Source organism: Saimiri boliviensis, chromosome 8 (assembly GCF_048565385.1).
Source record: "Saimiri boliviensis isolate mSaiBol1 chromosome 8, mSaiBol1.pri, whole genome shotgun sequence".
Taxonomy (NCBI): domain Eukaryota; kingdom Metazoa; phylum Chordata; class Mammalia; order Primates; family Cebidae; genus Saimiri; species Saimiri boliviensis.
The window spans coordinates 72700747-72720434 of NC_133456.1; the positions used below are offsets into that span (position 1 = coordinate 72700747).

Sequence of the window (19688 nt, forward strand, 5' to 3'; positions counted from 1 at the left end):
GCAGGGGCTCCCCTGCGCACTTCAGTCTGGAGCTTCTCTTGCCTCCAGGGACCAGCCAGGCTCTCGTGCCTGTCGACATTTCAGCCTCACTGCCCTGGCCACCACATCATTTATGACCCAGGCCTCCGTGTAGTTGGAGACCAGACCAGAATCGTTTCCTATGCCCTCCAAAACCCAGGTCTTCACTCCTGCATGCCATCAGCCCCACTCAGCCGTCCCAGGAGTCCTACCTGCCTGGCTCCTCAGGATTAGCTTCCTAGGGGACGTCCTTGACTGAATCACCCCAATACACCCTTTTGCAGAAAGTATTGGCTTTTCCCTGAATTAAGTTATGGTAAAACATCTTGGGATTGAGTCTTCTTGCAGAAACTTCTCACTAGCCAAAGTAAGTAGGAGTTTGTCTTATGTTTGTGTGTTTTTAAGTCTATCAGGCAACATGTGAAGTGAGAGAAAGAGAAAGAAGGGGCCAAAATCTGCCAGAAGGAATTACGGTAAAACAGAGATTAACTTCCTAAATCCAGTTACTCTGGACTTAAGCTTCAGAAATTTCTGTGCGAAAACCAGGCCTCTCCTGAAGCCTTTTGTCACAGCCTGGCACATGACTCATTCGTCATTAAGTACTTAAAGTGTTAACATAATCCTCATTGCCCCTAACAGTGTCTGTGTTGCAATTTGAGTTGATCTACCCTTAATCATGCTAGGAAAAGACTATGAGGCCAAGGGAGGCACATTTGAAAATGACAGCTACGGGCTGGGCATGGTGGCTCACACCTGTAATCGCAGCACTTTGGGAGGCCAAGGTGGGCAGATCACCAGGTCAAGAGATCGAAACCATCCTGGCCAACATGGTGAAACCCTGTCTCTACTAAAAATACAAAAATTAGCTGGGCGTGGTGTGTGCCTGTAGTCCCAGCTACTCAGGAGGCTGAGGCAGGAGAATTGCTTGAACCCGGAAGGTGGAGGTCACAGTGAGCCAAGATGGCGCCACTGCACCCAGCCTGGTGACAGATCGAGACTCCGTCAAAAGAGAGAAAGAGAGAGAGAGAAAGAAAGAAAGAGAGAGACATCTACTTTACTTGGGAGAGACACAAATGGCCCTGTGTGCACCGGAAAGTGCCTTTTTCTAACACTTGCCGTATTATTTTTATGGTCTTTGTCTAGGGGCCAACAGCTGCCTTGCAAGAGCGGAGGCTTCACCGCGTCCTTGGGCATGAGAGCAACACCGCTTTTTGGTTCAGAAAAGCACCTATTTGAGAGCAACTTAATTACAACTCAAACATGGTCTTTCCTTTTTTTCTTTTCTTTTTTTTTTTTTTTTTTTTTTGAGACAAAGTTTCGCTCTTGTTGCCCAGGCTGGAGTGCAATGGTGCAATCTCAGCTCCCTCAAACCTCGGCCTCCCAGGTTCAAGTGATTCTCCTGCCTCAGCCTACCGAGTAGCTGGGATTACAGGCATGCACCACCATGGCTGGCTAATTTTGTATTTTTAGTAGAGACAGGGTTTTTCCATGTCGGTCAGGCAGGTCCCGAACTCCTGACCTCAGGTGATTCACCTGCCCTGGCCTCCCAAAGTGTTGGGAAATCACAATGATTTCTTTTCATTCCTTTAGTTTATTCTCCTACTTTCTATCTGAAGCCCGTATTTCCCCAAATCATGACCATCTAGGAGTAAAAATAGATTCACAAAACTGTTTGGTAACACATATTTCTCTGGCTGCTTTCTCAAACTCCTTTGGCTCTCTCTGGTCACTGGAGATGCCCAAAGTGTGGCGAGGTTGCTGATGTCCACTAGAGGTGCTGCTAGTACCTGCCATGTTAGTGGCAAGAGCAGCAGCCTGCTCAGAGCTGAAGCCATGAGGGGACCACATCCTGGAGCTGCAGAGGTCCCTGCTGGATGCTGCACCCACAGGACCAGCTGCCACTTACTCTTTCCTTTCAGTTCCACTGGGACTCCAGGGTGGCCCATGGGCATCTGGGTGTTAAGTCAGAAATACCTGCAATACTCTGAATCCGTCCTGTCACTCAGACCCATTGTCTTCCAACCAAATCGTGTCCCTTCGTTCTCTTTTTAGGATGCATTTTTTCTGTTTTCCCAAGAGGGTCTTTGGCTCCTCAGTTTCCAGAATGCTGCCACGCATTCTTCTCACCATCTCACCCTCCAGGAATGTCCACGGCCTGGAGAATGCAGCTCTCACATTCACCTGAGTGAATTGCTGTGTCTGTTATTATTTTGGCAGTTCCTCAACTCACAGCTTACAAAAAGGTGGGCCTTCAGAAAAGGCACATTAATAGTAATAATAATACCCACCAGTTACTGAGTTACTAATGTGTAGCAGGCACTCCAAGGGTGCTGTATGAATCCTTATAGTAACCCTGTAAAGTGGGAACCATAGATTGTTGGAAATAGATGCTTGGTGCTGCAAAGAAAAATTAGCACTGAGACAAAGGATCTTTTAGCAATGCAATTTTTACTTCCTGGACTGCAGGAAGGGTAATCTTGCTAGCCATCATGCCATGAGAGTACAATGAAAAAAGGAAAGCAGACAAATCTATCCCTTATACATTTGGGGTCGTCCTTACTGCTGTGTCTGATCTCCATTGGCTGGAGCCAGACCTCACAATCTAAACTAAAACCTAATTGGCTGACAACTTAAAATGTTTCTAAACAGGCAAAAGCAGTGGAGAGCTGGGACATGCCTGTGAGCACATCCAGCACAGATATCTTGGTTAAAGTACAAGGACATAAAGTATAAGGACAAAGAATGTACTAAGTGTCTGTAAGCATGGCATGTCTAACAGCTACATAGGATAGATCTTGACAAAGTTATTAGCACACTTACTCTTTTTTTTTTTTTTTTTTTTTTTGAGACGGAGTTTCGCTCTTGTTACCCAGGCTGGAGTGCAATGGCGCGATCTCGGCTCACCGCAACCTCCGCCTCCTGGGTTCAGGCAATTCTCCTGCCTCAGCCTCCTGAGTAGCTGGGATTACAGGCACGTGCAACCATGCCCAGCTAATTTTTTGCACTTTTAGTAGAGACAGGGTTTCACCATGTTGACCAGGATGGTCTCGATCTCTCGACCTCGTGATCCACCCGCCTCGGCCTCCCAAAGTGCTGGGATTACAGGCTTGAGCCACCGCGCCCGGCGAGCAGACTTATTCTTTAACAAGAAAGGAAACTTTAAAAAGGAACTTTTCTACTTTCCACATAGATTCAAAAACTTCTGGAGCCAAATGTGTTTTGGAGTTTGGAATTTTTCAGATTTTAAAAAATAAGTGTGGAACAAACAGTATCAGCCTTTCTAAAAAATACCAAAAAGTAAAAAACATCAATATAATGAAGAATTTACATCAACTAATGGGCAAAATAGCCAGCTAACATTAAATGACAGTATTAAACTCACACATATCATTATTAATTCTAAATTTAAATTGACTGAATTCCTCAATTCAAAGACAGGCAATTTGGACAAAAAACTAAAACTGTATGCTGCATCCAGACCCATCTCACATTCAAGGATACACAAAGACTCAAAACAAAGGATGGAGAGAGACTTACCAACCAACTAGAGAGCAAAAATAAATAAATAAAAAGCAGAAGTTACCATTTTTGCCTCTGATAAAATAGTATTTAAAGCAACAAAGATCAAAAGAAGCAAAGAAGGACATTATATAATGATAAAAGAATCAATGCAACAACAAGAAGAGTTAAAGGTCCTAAATATACACGCACCCAATACAGGAATACCCAGACATACAAGACTTATAAAGAGACTTAGACTCCCACACAATAATAGTGGGAGACTTCAACATTAATATTAGACAGATCAATGAGACAGAAAATTAATAACGATATCCAGGACTTGAACTCAGATCTGGAACAAGTAAACGTAATTAATATTTATAGAACTCTCCACTTAACACAGAATATACACTCTTATCAGTACCACATCATATCAACTTGGAAGTTTAAACGAAATGTTGGTTGGCTCCTTGTTTGTTGCTCTCTTCCCTCATTTTCTTTCATGTCTCCATTATTGGGGACAATTGTAGGCATACCCATATTTAGACTGCATTCTAGCCCGGGCAGCAAAGCAATACCCCCATTCTCTCTCCCTCTTCCTTTTTCTCTTTCTTCCTCTTCTTTGTTCTTTTTCTTATTATTCTTTTTCTCAAAAAAAAAAAAAAAATTGGGGCCTTTAAGATGGGGCCTTTATAAAAAATAAAAATAAAAAAATTAAAAAAAAAGAATCCCTGGCCTCTACCAACTATATGCCAGTAGCCTCTCATTCCCTCTAGCTGTGATAACCAAAAAAAAAAAAAAAAAAAAAAAGAAGAATAGCTATTATGTGGTCACAGACCAACTTGGTCATTTTCCAAAAAGAAAATCCAAATTCTAATTTGACTCTTGTTATTAAAAAAAAAAAAAAAAGTTTCCCAGGATCTAAACAACACATTCTGACAAAACAGGTTAATTTAAGTTGCTAATTATTAACATTATTAAAATATTATTACATTTGCACATGTAATGATGTCTACATACTGATACACACACACACACACACACACACACATAAACCCAAACTGGTAAAAAAAAAAAAAAAAAAAAAAAAGACATTGTGAAGATGTGACTTATGTTCTCAAATAAACGATCTTCTTAGTGAATCGATACAGTTATATGTACTTCCCTTAAATTATAGCTTAATTTTTTCTCTAAAAAAAAAAATAAGTGTGCATAAGTGTGCGTTTATTTACTACACGTCACTAACACCCCAACTAGGGTATGGAGCAGCACCCTGTAACCAGACCCATCAATATTTCTGCGGTGAGATCTATGAATCTTCTCAATAGGTAGAAAAAATAAAACTATGAATAGCCTTGCATCAATCATGGTCTGATTTTGCCACGAAATACTTGTAAAAAGTCATTTGGTTTTCTAAGCTCTTTCGATTTTAGAACCATGGTTTTGATTTATCGTTTCCATGTTTCCCTGCAGAAAATGGAGAGGCCAGTGAGCGGTCTCACAAGGCTCCACAGCCAGCTAAGCGGAAGAGCTGCAGCTGACCTGAGGCTGGCTGACTCCTGCAGACTGCACTCCTAACCTGTCTGCTACACTGCTTTCCAAAGTGACGGCGGGCAGGTGCTCAGAGTCCCGTACTGAGACCTCAGTATCACTTCAAGTCTCCATCAGCTGACACTTTAGGAGAATTTAAACAGGAAGAGCAAGGCCCTGATCGGGGTCCCAAAGACGAACTTTCTTTTAAATGTCCTTTTACTCTCTCCCACCTCCCCCAGTCCCCACCCCCATCCCTTACCTGCTACCTCCCCAGCCCTGTCACAAGTCCCAGCGCCTAAGTCTGCTGCGTATACGCTCTCCATGCCTTTCTGGAGAGTGGATTTCCCCAAGTCGACTTGGGGCAATCCATCTTTCCTCTGTGCTCTGTCTGGATTTGAGGGGTTTTTTTGCTACTAATGTACGTTCTACTGCCAGACCCCTGCAGACCTTCCACTCCCATGACCCCATCCTGAGATGATCATTCTCACTTGGAAACTCATCCTGGACTTTTTTGGAATAGTTTGTTTACACAGCTTTTGAGGGGCTCTGAAATTATTTAAGATCAATTTGCATTATATTGTCTTTCCCCTATCTTCAGGTACATATTTCTTTCTTTTTTTCTTTTTTGAGATGGAGTTTCATTCTGTCACCCAGGCTGAAGTGCAGTGGTGCCATCTCTGCTCACAGCAACCTCCGCCTCCCAGGTTCAAACGGTTCTCCTGCCTCAGCCTCCCAAGCTGGAACTGCAAGCATGTGCTACCATGCCTGGCTAATTTTTTTGTACTTTTAATAGAGATGAGTTTTTGCCATGTTGGCCAGGCTGGTGTCAAACTCTTGACCTCAGGTTATCCGCCCACCTTGGCATCCCAAAGTGCTGGGATTACAGGTGTGAGCCACTGCACCCAGCCAGGTACATATTTCTCTGCTTCATTTCTTTACATTTTCCCCCAAAATGTAGCTTTAAGTTTTATTTATTTTTTTTTTTGAGACGGAGTTTCGCTCTTGTTACCCAGGCTGGAGTGCAATGGCGCGATCTCGGCTCACCGCAACCTCCACCTCCTGGGTTCAGGCAATTCTCCTGCCTCAGCCTCCTGAGTAGCTGGGATTACAGGCACACGCCACCATGCCCAGCTAATTTTTTGTATTTTTAGTAGAGACGGGGTTTCACCAAGTTGACCAGGATGGTCTCGATCTCTCGACCTTGTGATCCACCCGCCTCGGCCTCCCAAAGTGCTGGGATTACAAGCTTGAGCCACCGCGCCCGGCCAAGTTTTATTTTAATAGAAAGTCTGCATCTCGTCTTTTTTGACACATGGATTGTGAGTCTATATTTCTCCTTTTAGTAAGAGAAGGCATGATATAATTATAGTGATTTTATTTTATTCACCAGCAAAATCTGAACCTGTGATCCTAACACATCAATGGTAATCATACAGAACCTTTGAATCTGGAGCTCTCCCACAAAATTCACAGGTGTGCCTGCTGCTCTGCTGTTCCATCTATAATTGAATCATATGATAAGAACACTCTGTGCTAATGACTTTCCTCTTGTTATCCTGCAAACCTCTGAAAGGCTTTGCAAGGTAATTTATGACCTCTTTAGAAACCCTGCTGACAGGCACTGGTCCCGCTGTGCCACCTTGCATCTGATGGCCTGTTTCTGCCCGGCAGCTCCTTACTTTGTTCATTCGTCTGCAGTGCTGTCCTATGGTTCTCACATGTTCACTTTCTCATCTTTGTTTTTGAGACACAGTCTCGCTCTGTCACCCAGGCTGGAGTGCAGTGGTATGATCTCCACCAACTGCAACCTCCGCCTGCTGGGTTCAAGCTATTTGCCTGCCTTAGTCTCCCGAGTAGCTGGAATTATAGGCACCTGCCACTACACCTAGCTAATTTTTTTTTTTTTTTTTTTTGTATTTTTACTAAAGATCGGGTTTCACCATGTTGGCCAGGTTGATCTTGAACTCCTGACCTCAAGTGATCCACCCTCCTCAGCCTCCCAAAGTGCTGAGATTACAGGCATGAGCCACCACGCCAGGCCCACTTTCTCATTCTCTAAACCATTATAAGCAGTATTTTGGCCAGGCATGGTGGCTCAAGCCTGTAATCCCAGCACTTTGAAAGGCCAAGGCAGGTGGATCCCTTGAGCTCAGGAGGTCGGGACCTGCCTGGGAAACAGGATAACCCCATCTCTACAAAAAACACAAAAAATTAGTCAGGACATGGTGGCATGCTGGAGTCCCAGCTAATTGAGAGGTTGAGGTGGGAGGATCTCTTGAGCCTGGGATATTGAGACTGCAGTGAGTCAAGATCCTGCCACTGCACTCCAGCCTGGGTGACAGAGTAGGACCCTGTTTCACAGAAAAAAAAAAAAAAAAAAAAGATGGGCTCGGTGGCTCACATCTGTAATCCCAGTACTTTGGGAGCCAAGGTGGGCAGATCACCCAAGGTCAGGAGTTCGAGACCAGCCCGACCAACATGGTGAAACCCCGTCTCTACTAAAAATACAAAAATTAGCCAGTCATGGTGGCAGGTGCCTGTAATCCTAGCTACTTGGGAGGTTGAGGCAGGAGAATCACTTGAACCCGGGAGGCAGAGGTTGCAGTGAGCCAAGGTGGCGCCATTGCACTCCAGCCTGATCTATTTTCTTTTGATTCCATATGAACGTCACACTAGAATATTTATCTCCTTCGTCTTTGCCCCCTGCCCCTCCCTCCAGGTCTGCTCTAGGATGTGAAGTCGCAGGCATTATTTCAAGGCTGTCCTTTTTCTCCTCTTCTATTTCTGATTCTCTCTTTGATAACCTCACTTATTTGACAGTTCTTAGGCGCTGGTTCTTTTATACAGCAGAAAAAAACCCAAAAGTACAGTAGAGAGAAATCAGGCGTCGGACAGTCCTGGGTTTCTGATCTGATGCCATTACTTGCTAGTTGGGTCATATTGGCTAAGTGGCTTAACCTTATAAATTTAAATTTTTTTCATTCGTGAAGTGGAGCTAATAACACAGATTAAATTATGTCTCAAATATATTCTATTGACAAATAATTAATAAGTTGATAGAAGCTGCAGAACTGAATGTGAAACGCTAGAAAGCATCCATTTTTCAGGCAGGCTGAAATCTGAAGCGAAAACAGACTTCTAGGTGGGAGGCAAGAGACAGAAAGAATTCAGACTTCCAGCTCAACCCCCTCAGTTTTCAGATGGGAAAAATGAAGCGGAGAGAAGTGAAGTGACAGGTGTGGGGTTGTCATCATTCAACAGTGCCAGGACAAGAGCCGGGGCCTGTGAAAGTGGCAGCCGCAGGTGAAGGCTTGTCCATGAGCCTTTTTGCCCAGGCGTGGCCCAGGAGGCCCAGGGTGCCCCCACTCTGCCACTCCCAGGCACCCGAGCAGCCTAACCTCAGCTGCGGACCCAGCTGGCTGTCTGGGTGCCTTTTCTGCCTCCTGCTCTCCCAGCTCCCTAGCCCTGGCCAATGGCCTCTGCATGTGGTTACCACCCATCCGGGATGCAGAATGGTGGCCCTCACAGCCTCCTTCCACCATCGAATTCTGCCCTTGCCAGGTAACATCTATTCTCCAAACCTGATCTCCCAGAGTCCCAGATGAACGGGCCAACCAGGGGCCATGCAGTGCGGTCCTCTTGGAATAAGCTGAAGAAATAGATATTGGTGCCTGTGATTTGCAAAACGACACCCGCTGTCCCTAGTATTTACCTTTGGATCCAAGCACTCTCCAGGCCCAGAGATTTCACAGGTGAAAACCCAGGGATGTGATGAACTGGTCAACAAGATTCTCAGCTATGGAATATAAAAAGAGCAGAGAAAGAGCAGTAGAATCAGATCCATCTGGCTCTGAATCTGGATTCTACCAACTTCCACCTGAGTGGACACAGAGCAAGTTTTTTTCGTTTTGTTTTGTTTTTTTTCGTGTTGTTTTTGAGGCAGAGTCTCACTCTGTCACCCAGGCTAGAGTGTGGTGGCGTGATCCCAGCTCAATGCAACCTCCGCCTCCTGGGTTCAAGCTATTCTCCTGCCTCAGCCTCAGCTAATTTTCATATTTTTAGTACAGATGGGGTTTCACCATGTTGGCCAGGCTGGTCTTGAACCCCTCACCTCAGGTGATTCGCCCACCTTGGCCTCCCAAAGTGTTGGGATTACAGGCATGAGCCACCATGCGTGGCCTGAGCAAGATTTTGGACCTCTCCGCACCTCCATTTTCCTGTCTTCCCCTCCCCTCTCTGCCCCTCTCCTCCCCTCCCTTTCCTTGCCTTTCTTTTCTCTTTTGATAATGTCTCACTCAGTCACCCAGGCTGGAGGCCAGTGGTGTGATCTCAGCTCACTGCAACCTCTACCTTAACCTCCCAAGTAGCTGGGATTACAGGCACGTGCCACCACACCTGGCTAAATTTTGTATTCTTTGTCGAGATGGAGTGTCACCACGTCACCCAGGCTAGCCTCGAATCTCTGAGCTCAAGCAATCCACCTGCCTCAGCCTCCCAAAGTGCTGGGATTACAGGTGTGAGCCACCCTGCCCAGCCACTTTCTTTCTTTTCTAAGACAGGGTCTTGCTGGAGTACGGTGGTGCAATCGTGGCTCACTGCAGCCTTGAACTCCTAGGCTCAAGTGATCCTCCCGTCTCAGCCTCCCAGGTAACTGGGACTACAGGCATATGTAGAAATGGGGTCTCACTATATGGCCCAGGTTGGTGTCAAACTCCCGGCCTCCCAAAGTGCTAGGATTACCAGTGTGAACCACTGCACCCAATCTCAGTTTTCCAATCTGTAAAATTGAATTCTGTACTAATACTGAGGTCTGAAAGCAGTCATGAGGATACAAACACTGTAAGGAAAGCGCTTTGCACAGTATAGGACACTTGGCACCAACTCAATAAATGGCAGACCATTCTGAGCCTGGCCTTTTCTGGAAGGGTAGAGAAGTATTCAGAAATAAAAGGCTGATGCTGGGCATGGTAGCTCATGCCTGTAGTCCCAGCACTTTGGGAGACTGAGCTGGGTGGATCACCTGAGGTCAGGAGTTCAAGACCAGCCTGGCCAACATGGCAAAACCCGGTCACTTAAAAAAAAAAAAAAAAAAAAAAAAAATCAGCAGGGCGTGGTGGCGGGCACCTGTAATCTCAGCTACTTGGGAAGCTGAGGCAGGAGAATCGCTTGAACCTGGGAGGCAGAGGTTTTAGTGAGCTGAGATCATACCACTTCACTCCAGCCTGGGCGACAGAACAAGATTCTGTCAAAAAAATTTTTTTAAATAAAAATAAAATAAAAGGCTAGGCCCTGTCTCCAGCCTTCTGGATCCCACCTTCTGCAGACCACGGTGCTTCTACCCACTGCCATATCCACCAGACTGCACCCAAGACACAGGCCCACACCCCAGCCACACCACGGAAACAGCAGCTAACTTCTCTGATCTGGCCTCAGTACCCCCATGCGGCTCCCAAGCACCTCTCTTACATCCTCCCAAGGCGTCTGTGTCCTCCTGCCCCCATGCATAGTGAACTGGCAGTTCAGGCATTTAACAAACATTGGCTACCTACTATTATATGCCACAAACAGGGGTACAAGGAAGAAGAAGATGTGATTTCTGCTCTCCAAGACGTAACGGAGCAGTAGGGGAGGTGCACATGCAGACAGGTGTTTCCAGTGTAGGGGTCATGATGGAGTTCAGCAGGTGCCGACATGCATGTGCATGCAAGAGGAGGGCTTCACAGAAGACCAGACATGAGCTGAGCTGAATCTTTAAGAATTGATCAGCCAGGCTGGGCGTGGTGGCTCACACCTGTAATCCCAGCACTTTGGGGGCCGAGGCGGGTGGATCACCTGAGATTGTAATTCAAGACCAGCCTGGCCAACATGGTGAAACTGTGTCTCTACTAAAAATTAAAAACAAATTAGTCGGGTGTAGTAGTGGGCGCCTATAATCCCAGCTACTCAGGAAGCTGAGGCAGGAGAATCGCTTGAATCCAGGAGGCACAGGCTGCAGTGAGCTGAGATCGCTCCACTGCACTCCAGCCTGGGCAACAGAGCAAGACACTGTCTCAACAACAACAACAACAACAAAATTGGTTGGCCATGTGCAGTGGCTCACACCTGTAATCCCAGTACTTTGGGAAGTCGAGGCGGGAGGATCACCTGAGGTCAGGAGTTCGAAACCAGCCTGGCCAACATGGTGAAACCCTGTGTCTACTAAAAATACAATTAGCAGGGTGTGGTGGCACATGCCCGTCATCCTAGCTACTTGGGGGAGGCTGAGGTGGGAGAATGCTTGAACCTGGGAGGTGGAGGTTGCAGTGAGCTGAGATCGCTCCATTGCACTTCAGCCTGGGCAACAAGAGTGAAACTCTTTCTCAAAAAAAAAAAAAAAAAAAAATAGAGGAAATCTAGTTAGGAGCTACTGGAAAACTATAGACACTAGATGATGAAGGTATGAACCAAGCTTTATAATCTGGTATTTGGAATAATTCCAGTATCAACAAAAGCTACTTTGGTGTTCACAACCGAATCACTAAGCATTGCCACCCTTCCAAATCTGCAGATTCCCTGGTCATGGAAGCACACAACCCTCATTTCCCCAGCCTGCACGCTCTCATTAAGGCACTTTATTTTGTTTGGGATCTCAGCACACAGCTGCCAAATAGAATGCTTCTCCCGCAGCATCGGCCCAGTTTCCTGCCTGCCTGGAGCCCGGAAGGTACGCCTGGGCAGAGCCAAGGCAGGACACGTGGCTGGGACCTCTCTGGCCACAGACTCTCACAGGGAGTGGTCACTTGCCATGAATAGTATTCAAAACCAGCAACCAAGGTGTGGTCTGAGCTCCTTTAAGCTCAAGGGTTTGGGGACTCCCGGTGAGTCCCCAGAGAAGAGTCCAGAAGGACGAATGGAAGGAAGGTGGCCTGCAAGGGGGGGTGTCCTCCTCTGTTTAACTGTCAGTCTTCTGCTTCAAGGTAAGATGGGACAAGAACAGGGAAGACCAGAGTGTGGTTCTGGGGACACCCGGACTCACCTCCAGCACTCGGAGGCCACTCAGAATTGAGGTGTTAAATTATTTCTTCCATAATGTCTGTGTCCTGATTTCCTTTTGGTGATGGATAGAAAGACATTTCACTGATGAGTACACACAGACCTTCTCTACTCTTGCCTGCACAGGGATCTGTCAAACATTTCACTGCTTCTCTAACTCCGTCTTTTCACCGACTTCTGGTGCCTCTCCCCCTATATCCCTCTTGCCCTCTCCTTGTCTCTGTTTCTCTTGATATGGTATCTCTGAGAAGAGTAGCTACTTTTTTTTTTTTTTTTTTTTTTTTAAGGAGCCTCATTCCATCACCCAGGCTGGAGTGCAGTGGCACAATCTCAACTCACTACAACCTCCACCTCCCAGGTTCAAGCAATTCTCCTGCCTCAGCCTCCCTAGTACCTGGGACTACAGGCATGTGCCACCACGCCCAACTAATTTTTGTATTTTTAGTAGACACAGGGTTTCACGATGTTGGTCAGGCTGGTCTCAAACTCCTGACCTCGTGATCTGCCTACCTCGGCCTCCCAAAGTGCTGGGATTACAGGCGTGAGCCACTGTGCCCGGCCAGCGGCTGATCTGTAACACGCCCTGAGGGTGGTGACAATCTGAGGTGGAAATGAGTGGACATTCTTCTTCCATAAGGTAATGTGTGTTCCCAGTTGGGGCACATACCTTAAATATTATGGAAAGAGATGGAGATAACGAGAAAGAGGCAGAGAAAAAGACCACATAAAATGCGCAATGGGGCAAAGATGCCACTCAGGTCCTACCCAGATGGCTCCCTGGCGATAGCCAAGAGACGGCGTTTGCACGGGCCTCACTTTGTAACTGGTCAAATGCTAAATGCTCAGTGATGTCACCTCATGATCCCGATGCTGGAAATAACCCACGAGATAACTGAGGTCACTAAATCTGAGAAGGCAAAATAAATGCATAGCACCGAGGTCAGCACCCATTGAGACACCTACTGCGCGCTTCGCACAGGGACCTAGTACTCGCAGTTGTGTGAAACGTCTCTTATCCTCTTGATAAATCAGTTTTTGCCTTCAGTAGACCTAAGGCCCTGAGAGTTAGAGAGACAAATACATTAGCATCAATTTCTAGGTCACCTGGACCACAAGTTTCAGGCAGTTCTATGGCTAGGTGAGCCAAGAGGCTTGTGACGGGGACATTAAAGGACTCCTGGGAGTGGCTGTCATCGCACTAAGGCCAAGTTTTCCTGTGGATTTGGGCAAACTTTGCATGAGGATGAAACAATGGGAACGGGAATAGAGTCCGGGCTCAGCTCACCACATCGACTTCCACCATTTGCCTAGCAGCCCAGCCTGTCCTCCCCATCATGGCCTTGGGGAGTCTTGGCCTGGGAAGGAAGGGCTCACCTGCTCCTCCCAGTATGCCCCCCTTTTTTTTCTCTCTGCAGAGAGACCCCAGCCCTGGAAATAGAGTACGTCCCTCACAGGGTCTCTGTTCTCTACAGGAAGAGGCGACTCTTTCACCATCAATTGCTCAGGCTTTGACCAGCATGGGGTGGACCCCGCTGCCTTCCAAGCAGTGTTTGACAGAAAGGCCTTCCGTCCAGTCACCAACTACAGCGTCCCCACCCGTGTCAACATCTCCTTCACCCTGTCTGCCATCCTGGAAGTGGTAAGACCTGGTCCCTGCATCCTTTCCATGCCTTCTGATAAGGAATGAGGGCCCTCTGCCCAGTCACCCAGCATGGCCCCGGCCCAGTGGTGACGTTAGGTACCCTGGATGGATTTAACACAAATTAGATGGTTTTCCTATGCAATGGAGAACCACAAAGAAGAATACTGTAGTGATTTTTTTTTTTTTTCAGGAAGCCGTTTGTTTTTGAATCCTATCATTTCTAGAATGCTCTAGAAAAAAGTAGTCTGTATATGAATTAAAATCAGAATTGCCCGTAGACACAGGGGAAACACGTGAGGAAAGGATGATTCAGCATCTACAACAATGCCTGGCCCAATAAATTAGTAAATATTGGTGGGAATATGAGGTGGGTGTGGGCCAAAACTTTTTACACTAATGATTCTGGGCGGAAATTTCTTTGTCAGGACGCACAGCTCCAGCTGCTGACCTCATTCCTGTGGATGGATTTGGTAAGGCAGATTCAACTATCCCCTCCCCACTTCATTTGTCATTTTAAGCCTGAGGAGTTAAAAGTGACTTAAAGGGGCCAGGAGTGGTGGCTCACACCTGTACTCCCAGCACTTTGGGAGGCAGAGGCGGGTGGATCACCTGAGGTCCGGAGTTCGAGACCAGCCTGGCCAATATAGTGAAACCCCATCTCTACTAAAAACATGAAGTCCCCTGTAATCCCAGCTACCGAGGAGGCTGAAGTAAGAGACTCACTTGAACCAGGGAGGCAGAGCTGCAGGGAGCTGAGAGCATGCCACTGCACTCCAGCCCGGGTGACAAGAGCAAAACTCCATCTCAAAAAAAAAAAAAAAAAAAAAAAAGTTACTTAGAGATTTTCTAATTCAAACCTCTACCCAAAGCATAACTCTTTCTAGGACAAAATAACTCCCTGTAGAACTGGACTCACCATGGGGACCCAAACCTCCCTGGGCATCTTTGGAAGGTAGAAACAGCAACTTAAAATAAAAAAACAAATGGCTAAGTGGTTCCAGGCCAATATATTGGTGTGGTCCTAGCTCCAAGTGGTTTTAGGCCATATTTAAGATATTCCTGGCACAAGGCTGTCAAGGGGTGCTTTTCTGGTGACACCTTGTTAAATAAAGAATGGGGGAATAGGCTATGGTCATTATGGTCACAAATGGGAGTGGGGGGATCAAGGTCTAAAGAAGAACAGAAAGGGTGAGAGAGACTGACAGGACAAGCTCACCGTCACTCACCTCTGTCCCTCACTGCCCTGGCGCAGGTGTGGGACAATCCTTTCATCACCTGGAACCCGGAAGAGTGTGTTGGCATCAATAAACTCACGGTGTCAGCTGAAAACCTGTGGCTCCCAGACATCTTCATTGTGGAATCGTGCGTATCTGGGCCGGGGAAGCCAGTGTGAAACCTCACCTGCCGAAAACAGCCTAGGGTCAGCACAGGGCAAAAGATTCAGACAGGCACACAGTCTCAATGAACCGACTTCCACAAAACATTACAGGTGGAAGAGGTGAGAGAGTGACATTAAAGAAAGAGCCCAGGGCGGGGTACAGTGGCTCATGCCTGTAATCCCAGAAGCACTTTGGGAGGTTGAGGCAGGCAGATCACAAGGTCAGGAGTTCAAGACCAGCCTGGCCAACATGGTGAAACGCCATCTGTACTAAAAATATAACATTAGCGGGGCATGGTGGTACGTGTCTACTTGGGAGGCTGAGGCAGGAGAATCGCTTGAACCTGGAAGGCTGAGGTTGCAGTGAGCCAAGATTGTGCCATTGCACTCCATCCTGGGCAACCAGATTGAAACTGCATCTCAAAAAAAAAAAAAAAGTAAAAAAGAGAAAGCCCAGAGGAGAGCACAGCAGGGGAGACCTGGGAAGGAAGGGAGACAAGAGCTGGTGAAGCCTCCATCTCTGCCTTCCCTTCCCCAAACAGCATGGATGTGGATCAGACGCCTTCGGGTCTCACCGCCTATGTTAGCAGTGAAGGCCGAATAAAGTACGATAAGCCGATGAGGGTGACCAGCATCTGTAACCTGGACATCTTCTACTTCCCTTTTGACCAGCAGAACTGCACCTTCACCTTCAGCTCTTTCCTCTACACTGGTAAGTGGGACACCATTTGGTAGCTGCTTAAGATTTGGAGAAAGACATTCGAACAGCATCAGTATTGTAGGAAAGGTTTTGGGTCAGTGCTGCTCCCCTCTGGTGGCCTCACAGAGCTTTCTGGAAATGCCAGTAACTGGCCAGGCTCACACTGTAATCCCAGCACTTTGAGAAGCAAAGGTGGAAGGAATGCTCATTCCCAGGAGTTTGAGACCAGTCTGGGCAACATAGTAAGACCCCCATCTCCCCAAAATATAAAAAGAATTAGCCCCAGCTACTCGAGAGGCTGAGGCAGGAGGATGGTTTGAGCCAGAGAGGCTGAGGCTGCAGTGAGCCATGATTACGCACTGCATTCCAGCCTGGGTGACAGAGTGACACTGTTTTTTTGGTTGTTTTTTGTTTGTTTGTTTGTTTTTTGTGAACAGAGTCTAGCTCTGTTGCCCAGACTGGAGTGCAGTGGTGCAATCTCAGCTCACTGCAACCTCTGCCTCTCGGGTTCAAGCCATTCTCCTGCCTCAGCCTCACGAGTCGCTGGGATTACAGATGCCCGCCACCACGCCCAGCTAATTTTTGTATTTTTAGTAGAGACAGGGTTTCACTGTGTTGGCTAGGCTGGTCTCGAACTCCTGACCTCATGATCCACCCACCTCAGCCTCCCAAAGTGCTGGGATGACAGGCATGAGCCACTTTGCCCAGCAGAGACGCTGTTTTTAAAACAAAAACCAAAACCTGATAACTGCACACCCCCCCCAATCCCAATTAAATTGTTCCAGGTGGGCCCAGGTGATGCTACATGCAGCCAGGGTTCAGAACAGCTGCTTTACAAGCTGGGTGGCCCTCGTGCCCAGTGAGGCCCAGCTGACTCTGAGCTGCAGCACACCCATAATTTTTAGCTCAATTCTTTTAACTCTAATGGCTAACACTGTGTGCCACCAGGTGTCGTGTGGCAGATTTGAATAGATTAAAACCATCAAAATGGACTGAGCTACTCAAGCTTGATCCCACGAAAACACCACCACACACGTGGGGGCTGAGAAGGAAACTAGGAATGACTCCAAAAGTTCTTGACTCACGTTTGAGTCATAACCAATATTCCCTTAACAACCTTGACCCACACTGGTTTTCAACAACAAAAGAAATCAATGCTGCCACCCACACACATGTGAATGGCTATTCCGGTAACCCACGTCTGAGAAAACCAGAATACCCTGCTTTCAAAGGACAGAGGAAAATTTGTTTTAGAAGCTCAGTTGGGGAGGAATCCAGTTTCGTGGGTGGGGGGCTTGGGAACATGTCTGCCACAAACTGACTGGCCTCCATTCCAGTGGACAGCATGCTGCTGGGCATGGACAAGGAGGTGTGGGAGATCACAGACACGTCTCGCAACGTCATCCGAACCCAGGGGGAGTGGGAGCTCCTGGGCATCAACAAGGCCACCCCAAAAATGTCTGTGGGCAGCAACCTCTATGACCAGATCATGTTCTATGTGAGTCCAGGGTCCGTGTTTGACTTCTGATCCCAGTAGCTCTGTGATTGCCCTCTTGACCTAAGGCTCTCTGGGAAGTGAAAAAGCAGCTCCAGGCCAGGTGCAGTGGCTCACACCTGTAATCCCAGCACTTTGGGAGGCCGAGGCCGGTGGATCACCTGAGGTCAGGAGTTCAAGACCAGCCTGGCCAACATGGAGAAGCCCTGTCTCTACTAAAAATACAAAAATTAGCTGGGTTTGGTGGCACACACCTGTAGTCCTAGCTACTTGGGAAGTGGAGGCAGGAGAATGGCTTGAACCTGGGAGGCAGAGACTGCAATGAGCCAAGATTGTGCCATTGCACTCCAGGCTGGGCAAGACAGAGTGAGACTCCGTCCTCCCCGCCCCCACCAAAAAAAGAAGCAGCAGCTCCAGAGGGTTGGGCACCCGCTCCCCAATGCCCCCTCTACCTGACTACCCTGAAGCAGAATCCCCAAGACCTCCCCTACACCCATTCACCTGCTCCCCATTCACCTGCTCCTCATTCACCCGCTGTAGCACTGGTGCATTTAATTGTGCTCATCTACATAGGGACCTCTGATTTGTTGTCAGATATACAAATTCAGCCTGCTGCCGGCTGTTTATTTGCCATCTCTGCTCTCTCTCCAGGTGGCCATCAGGCGCAGGCCCAGCCTCTACATCATAAACCTGCTGGTGCCCAGTAGCTTCCTGATTGCCATTGACGCCCTCAGCTTCTACCTGCCGGCAGAGAGCGAGAGTCGTGCCCCATTCAAGATAACGCTCCTGCTGGGCTATAATGTCTTCCTGCTCATGATGAATGACTTGCTCCCTGCCAGCGGCACCCCCCTCATCAGTATGGCCCCTCCCATACTGGGAGCTCTGGGGAGGAGAAAAGGCATTCCGGGTCAGAGAGGAGGGCCAGGAGAACTGGCTGGTTCTCTGCTGAAGGAAGGAAGGGGCTGTGAAGGAAGACTGGATTTGGGAAAGAGGAGTGAGAAATGCTTAGAGATACATTTGCCTGTAACTGACCGCCCGACGATTTAAAAAAGGAGAGAGAGGGCCGGGCACGGTGGCTCACGCCTGTAATACCAGCACTTTGGGAGGCCAAGATGGGTGGATCAAGAGGTCAGGAGATCGAGACCATCCTGGTCAACATGGTGAAACCCCGTCTCTACTAAAAATACAAAAATTAGCTGGGCATGGTGGCGCGTGCCTGTAATCCCAGCAACTCAGGAGGCTGAGGCAGGAGAATTGCCTGAACCCAGGAGGCGGAGGTTGCAGTGAGCCGAGATCGCGCCATTGCACTCCAGCCTGGGTAACAAGAGCGAAACTCCATCTCAAAAAAAAAAGGAGAGAGATAAATTTGTCTGTAACTGACCATCGGACAATTTAAAAAGAGAGAGAGAGAGAGATACATTTGCCTGTAACCGACCGGGGGACAAGTTAAAAAAGGAAAGAGATACATTTGCCTGGTTTATGTATAATTTGCTCTGCCCTCAGGTGTCTACTTCGCGCTGTGCCTGTCCCTGATGGTGCTCAGCCTTCTGGAAACTGTCTTCATCACCTACCTGCTGCACGTGGCCACCACCCAGCCCCCACCCATGCCTCGGTGGCTCCACTCCCTGCTGCTGCCCTGCACCAGCCCAGGGAGATGCTGTCCCACTGCGCCCCAGAAGGAAAATGAGGGCCTGGGTCTCACCCCCACCCACCTGCCCGGTGAGGGAAGTCAGCACTGCCCGTACTCGCCCTTCTCACTGGCCCCACGCTTCTCTAATCCTGTCGCCTTCCCACTTCATGACTGAGTCTCTGTCCTCTCCACAGGCCCAAAGGAGCCGGGGGAGTTAGGGAAGGAGGTGAGACCCGGAGAGACCGAGCTAGATGGGGGCTCAGGACGGACAAAGACCCAGCTAGTGGAGCTGTGGGTGCAGTTCAGCCATGTGATGGACGCCCTGCTCTTCCGCCTCTACCTGCTCTTCATGGCTTCCTCCATCTTCACCGTCATCGTCCTCTGGAATACCTAGGCAGACTTCCCCCGTCTCTGGCAAACCACAGCTTGGAGTTTCTACCGGACTTAGGGCCAGCCAGACCCACTTTTCCAATCTTAGCCACTTATCCCCAGTGACTACCATGTCCCCTTCTAAATTCCTAAAACTGCAACGTAGCACTACCAAGCAGGTTCGGGACAGCCCTGGACAACTTCCTGACTCCTCACACACCAGGCTGCTCATTCCTGCGCCCCTTCAGTCCCTGAAGCTCCTTCCTCCCTGATCAATAAGCCCAGGTCAGTGGAGTCCTCCTTCACTGATCACTCCAGTAAACAACTTTCCAGGAAACACTGGCTCTTCGGTATATTTACTTACTTATTTTTTTTTTTTTGAGATGGAGT

The 19688-nt window shown here is 47.9% G+C and overlaps 1 protein-coding gene across 1 annotated transcript; it reads left to right on the forward strand.

Moving 5' to 3' along the window:
- LOC101039690 (5-hydroxytryptamine receptor 3C) lies at positions 11909–19634 on the forward strand. The gene is made up of 9 exons (XM_003926943.3): positions 11909–12008; positions 13557–13723; positions 14152–14196; positions 14979–15088; positions 15647–15816; positions 17142–17302; positions 17951–18155; positions 18803–19018; positions 19124–19634. Exons 1-9 carry the CDS (start codon positions 11942–11944, stop codon positions 19321–19323), a joined length of 1341 nt encoding a protein of 446 aa, XP_003926992.1. The 5' UTR covers positions 11909–11941; the 3' UTR covers positions 19324–19634.
- The last annotated feature ends 54 nt before the right edge of the window (positions 19635–19688 follow it).

Coding starts and splice junctions, on each gene's coding strand:
- LOC101039690 (XM_003926943.3), top strand. CDS start 11,942: ATGGAAGGAAGGTGGCCTGCAAGGGGGGGTGTCCTCCTCTGTTTAACT. Junction 12,009..13,556: donor TGTCAGTCTTCTGCTTCAAG/GTAAGATGGGAC, acceptor TGTTCTCTACAG/GAAGAGGCGACTCTTTCACC. Junction 14,197..14,978: donor CATTCCTGTGGATGGATTTG/GTAAGGCAGATT, acceptor GCCCTGGCGCAG/GTGTGGGACAATCCTTTCAT.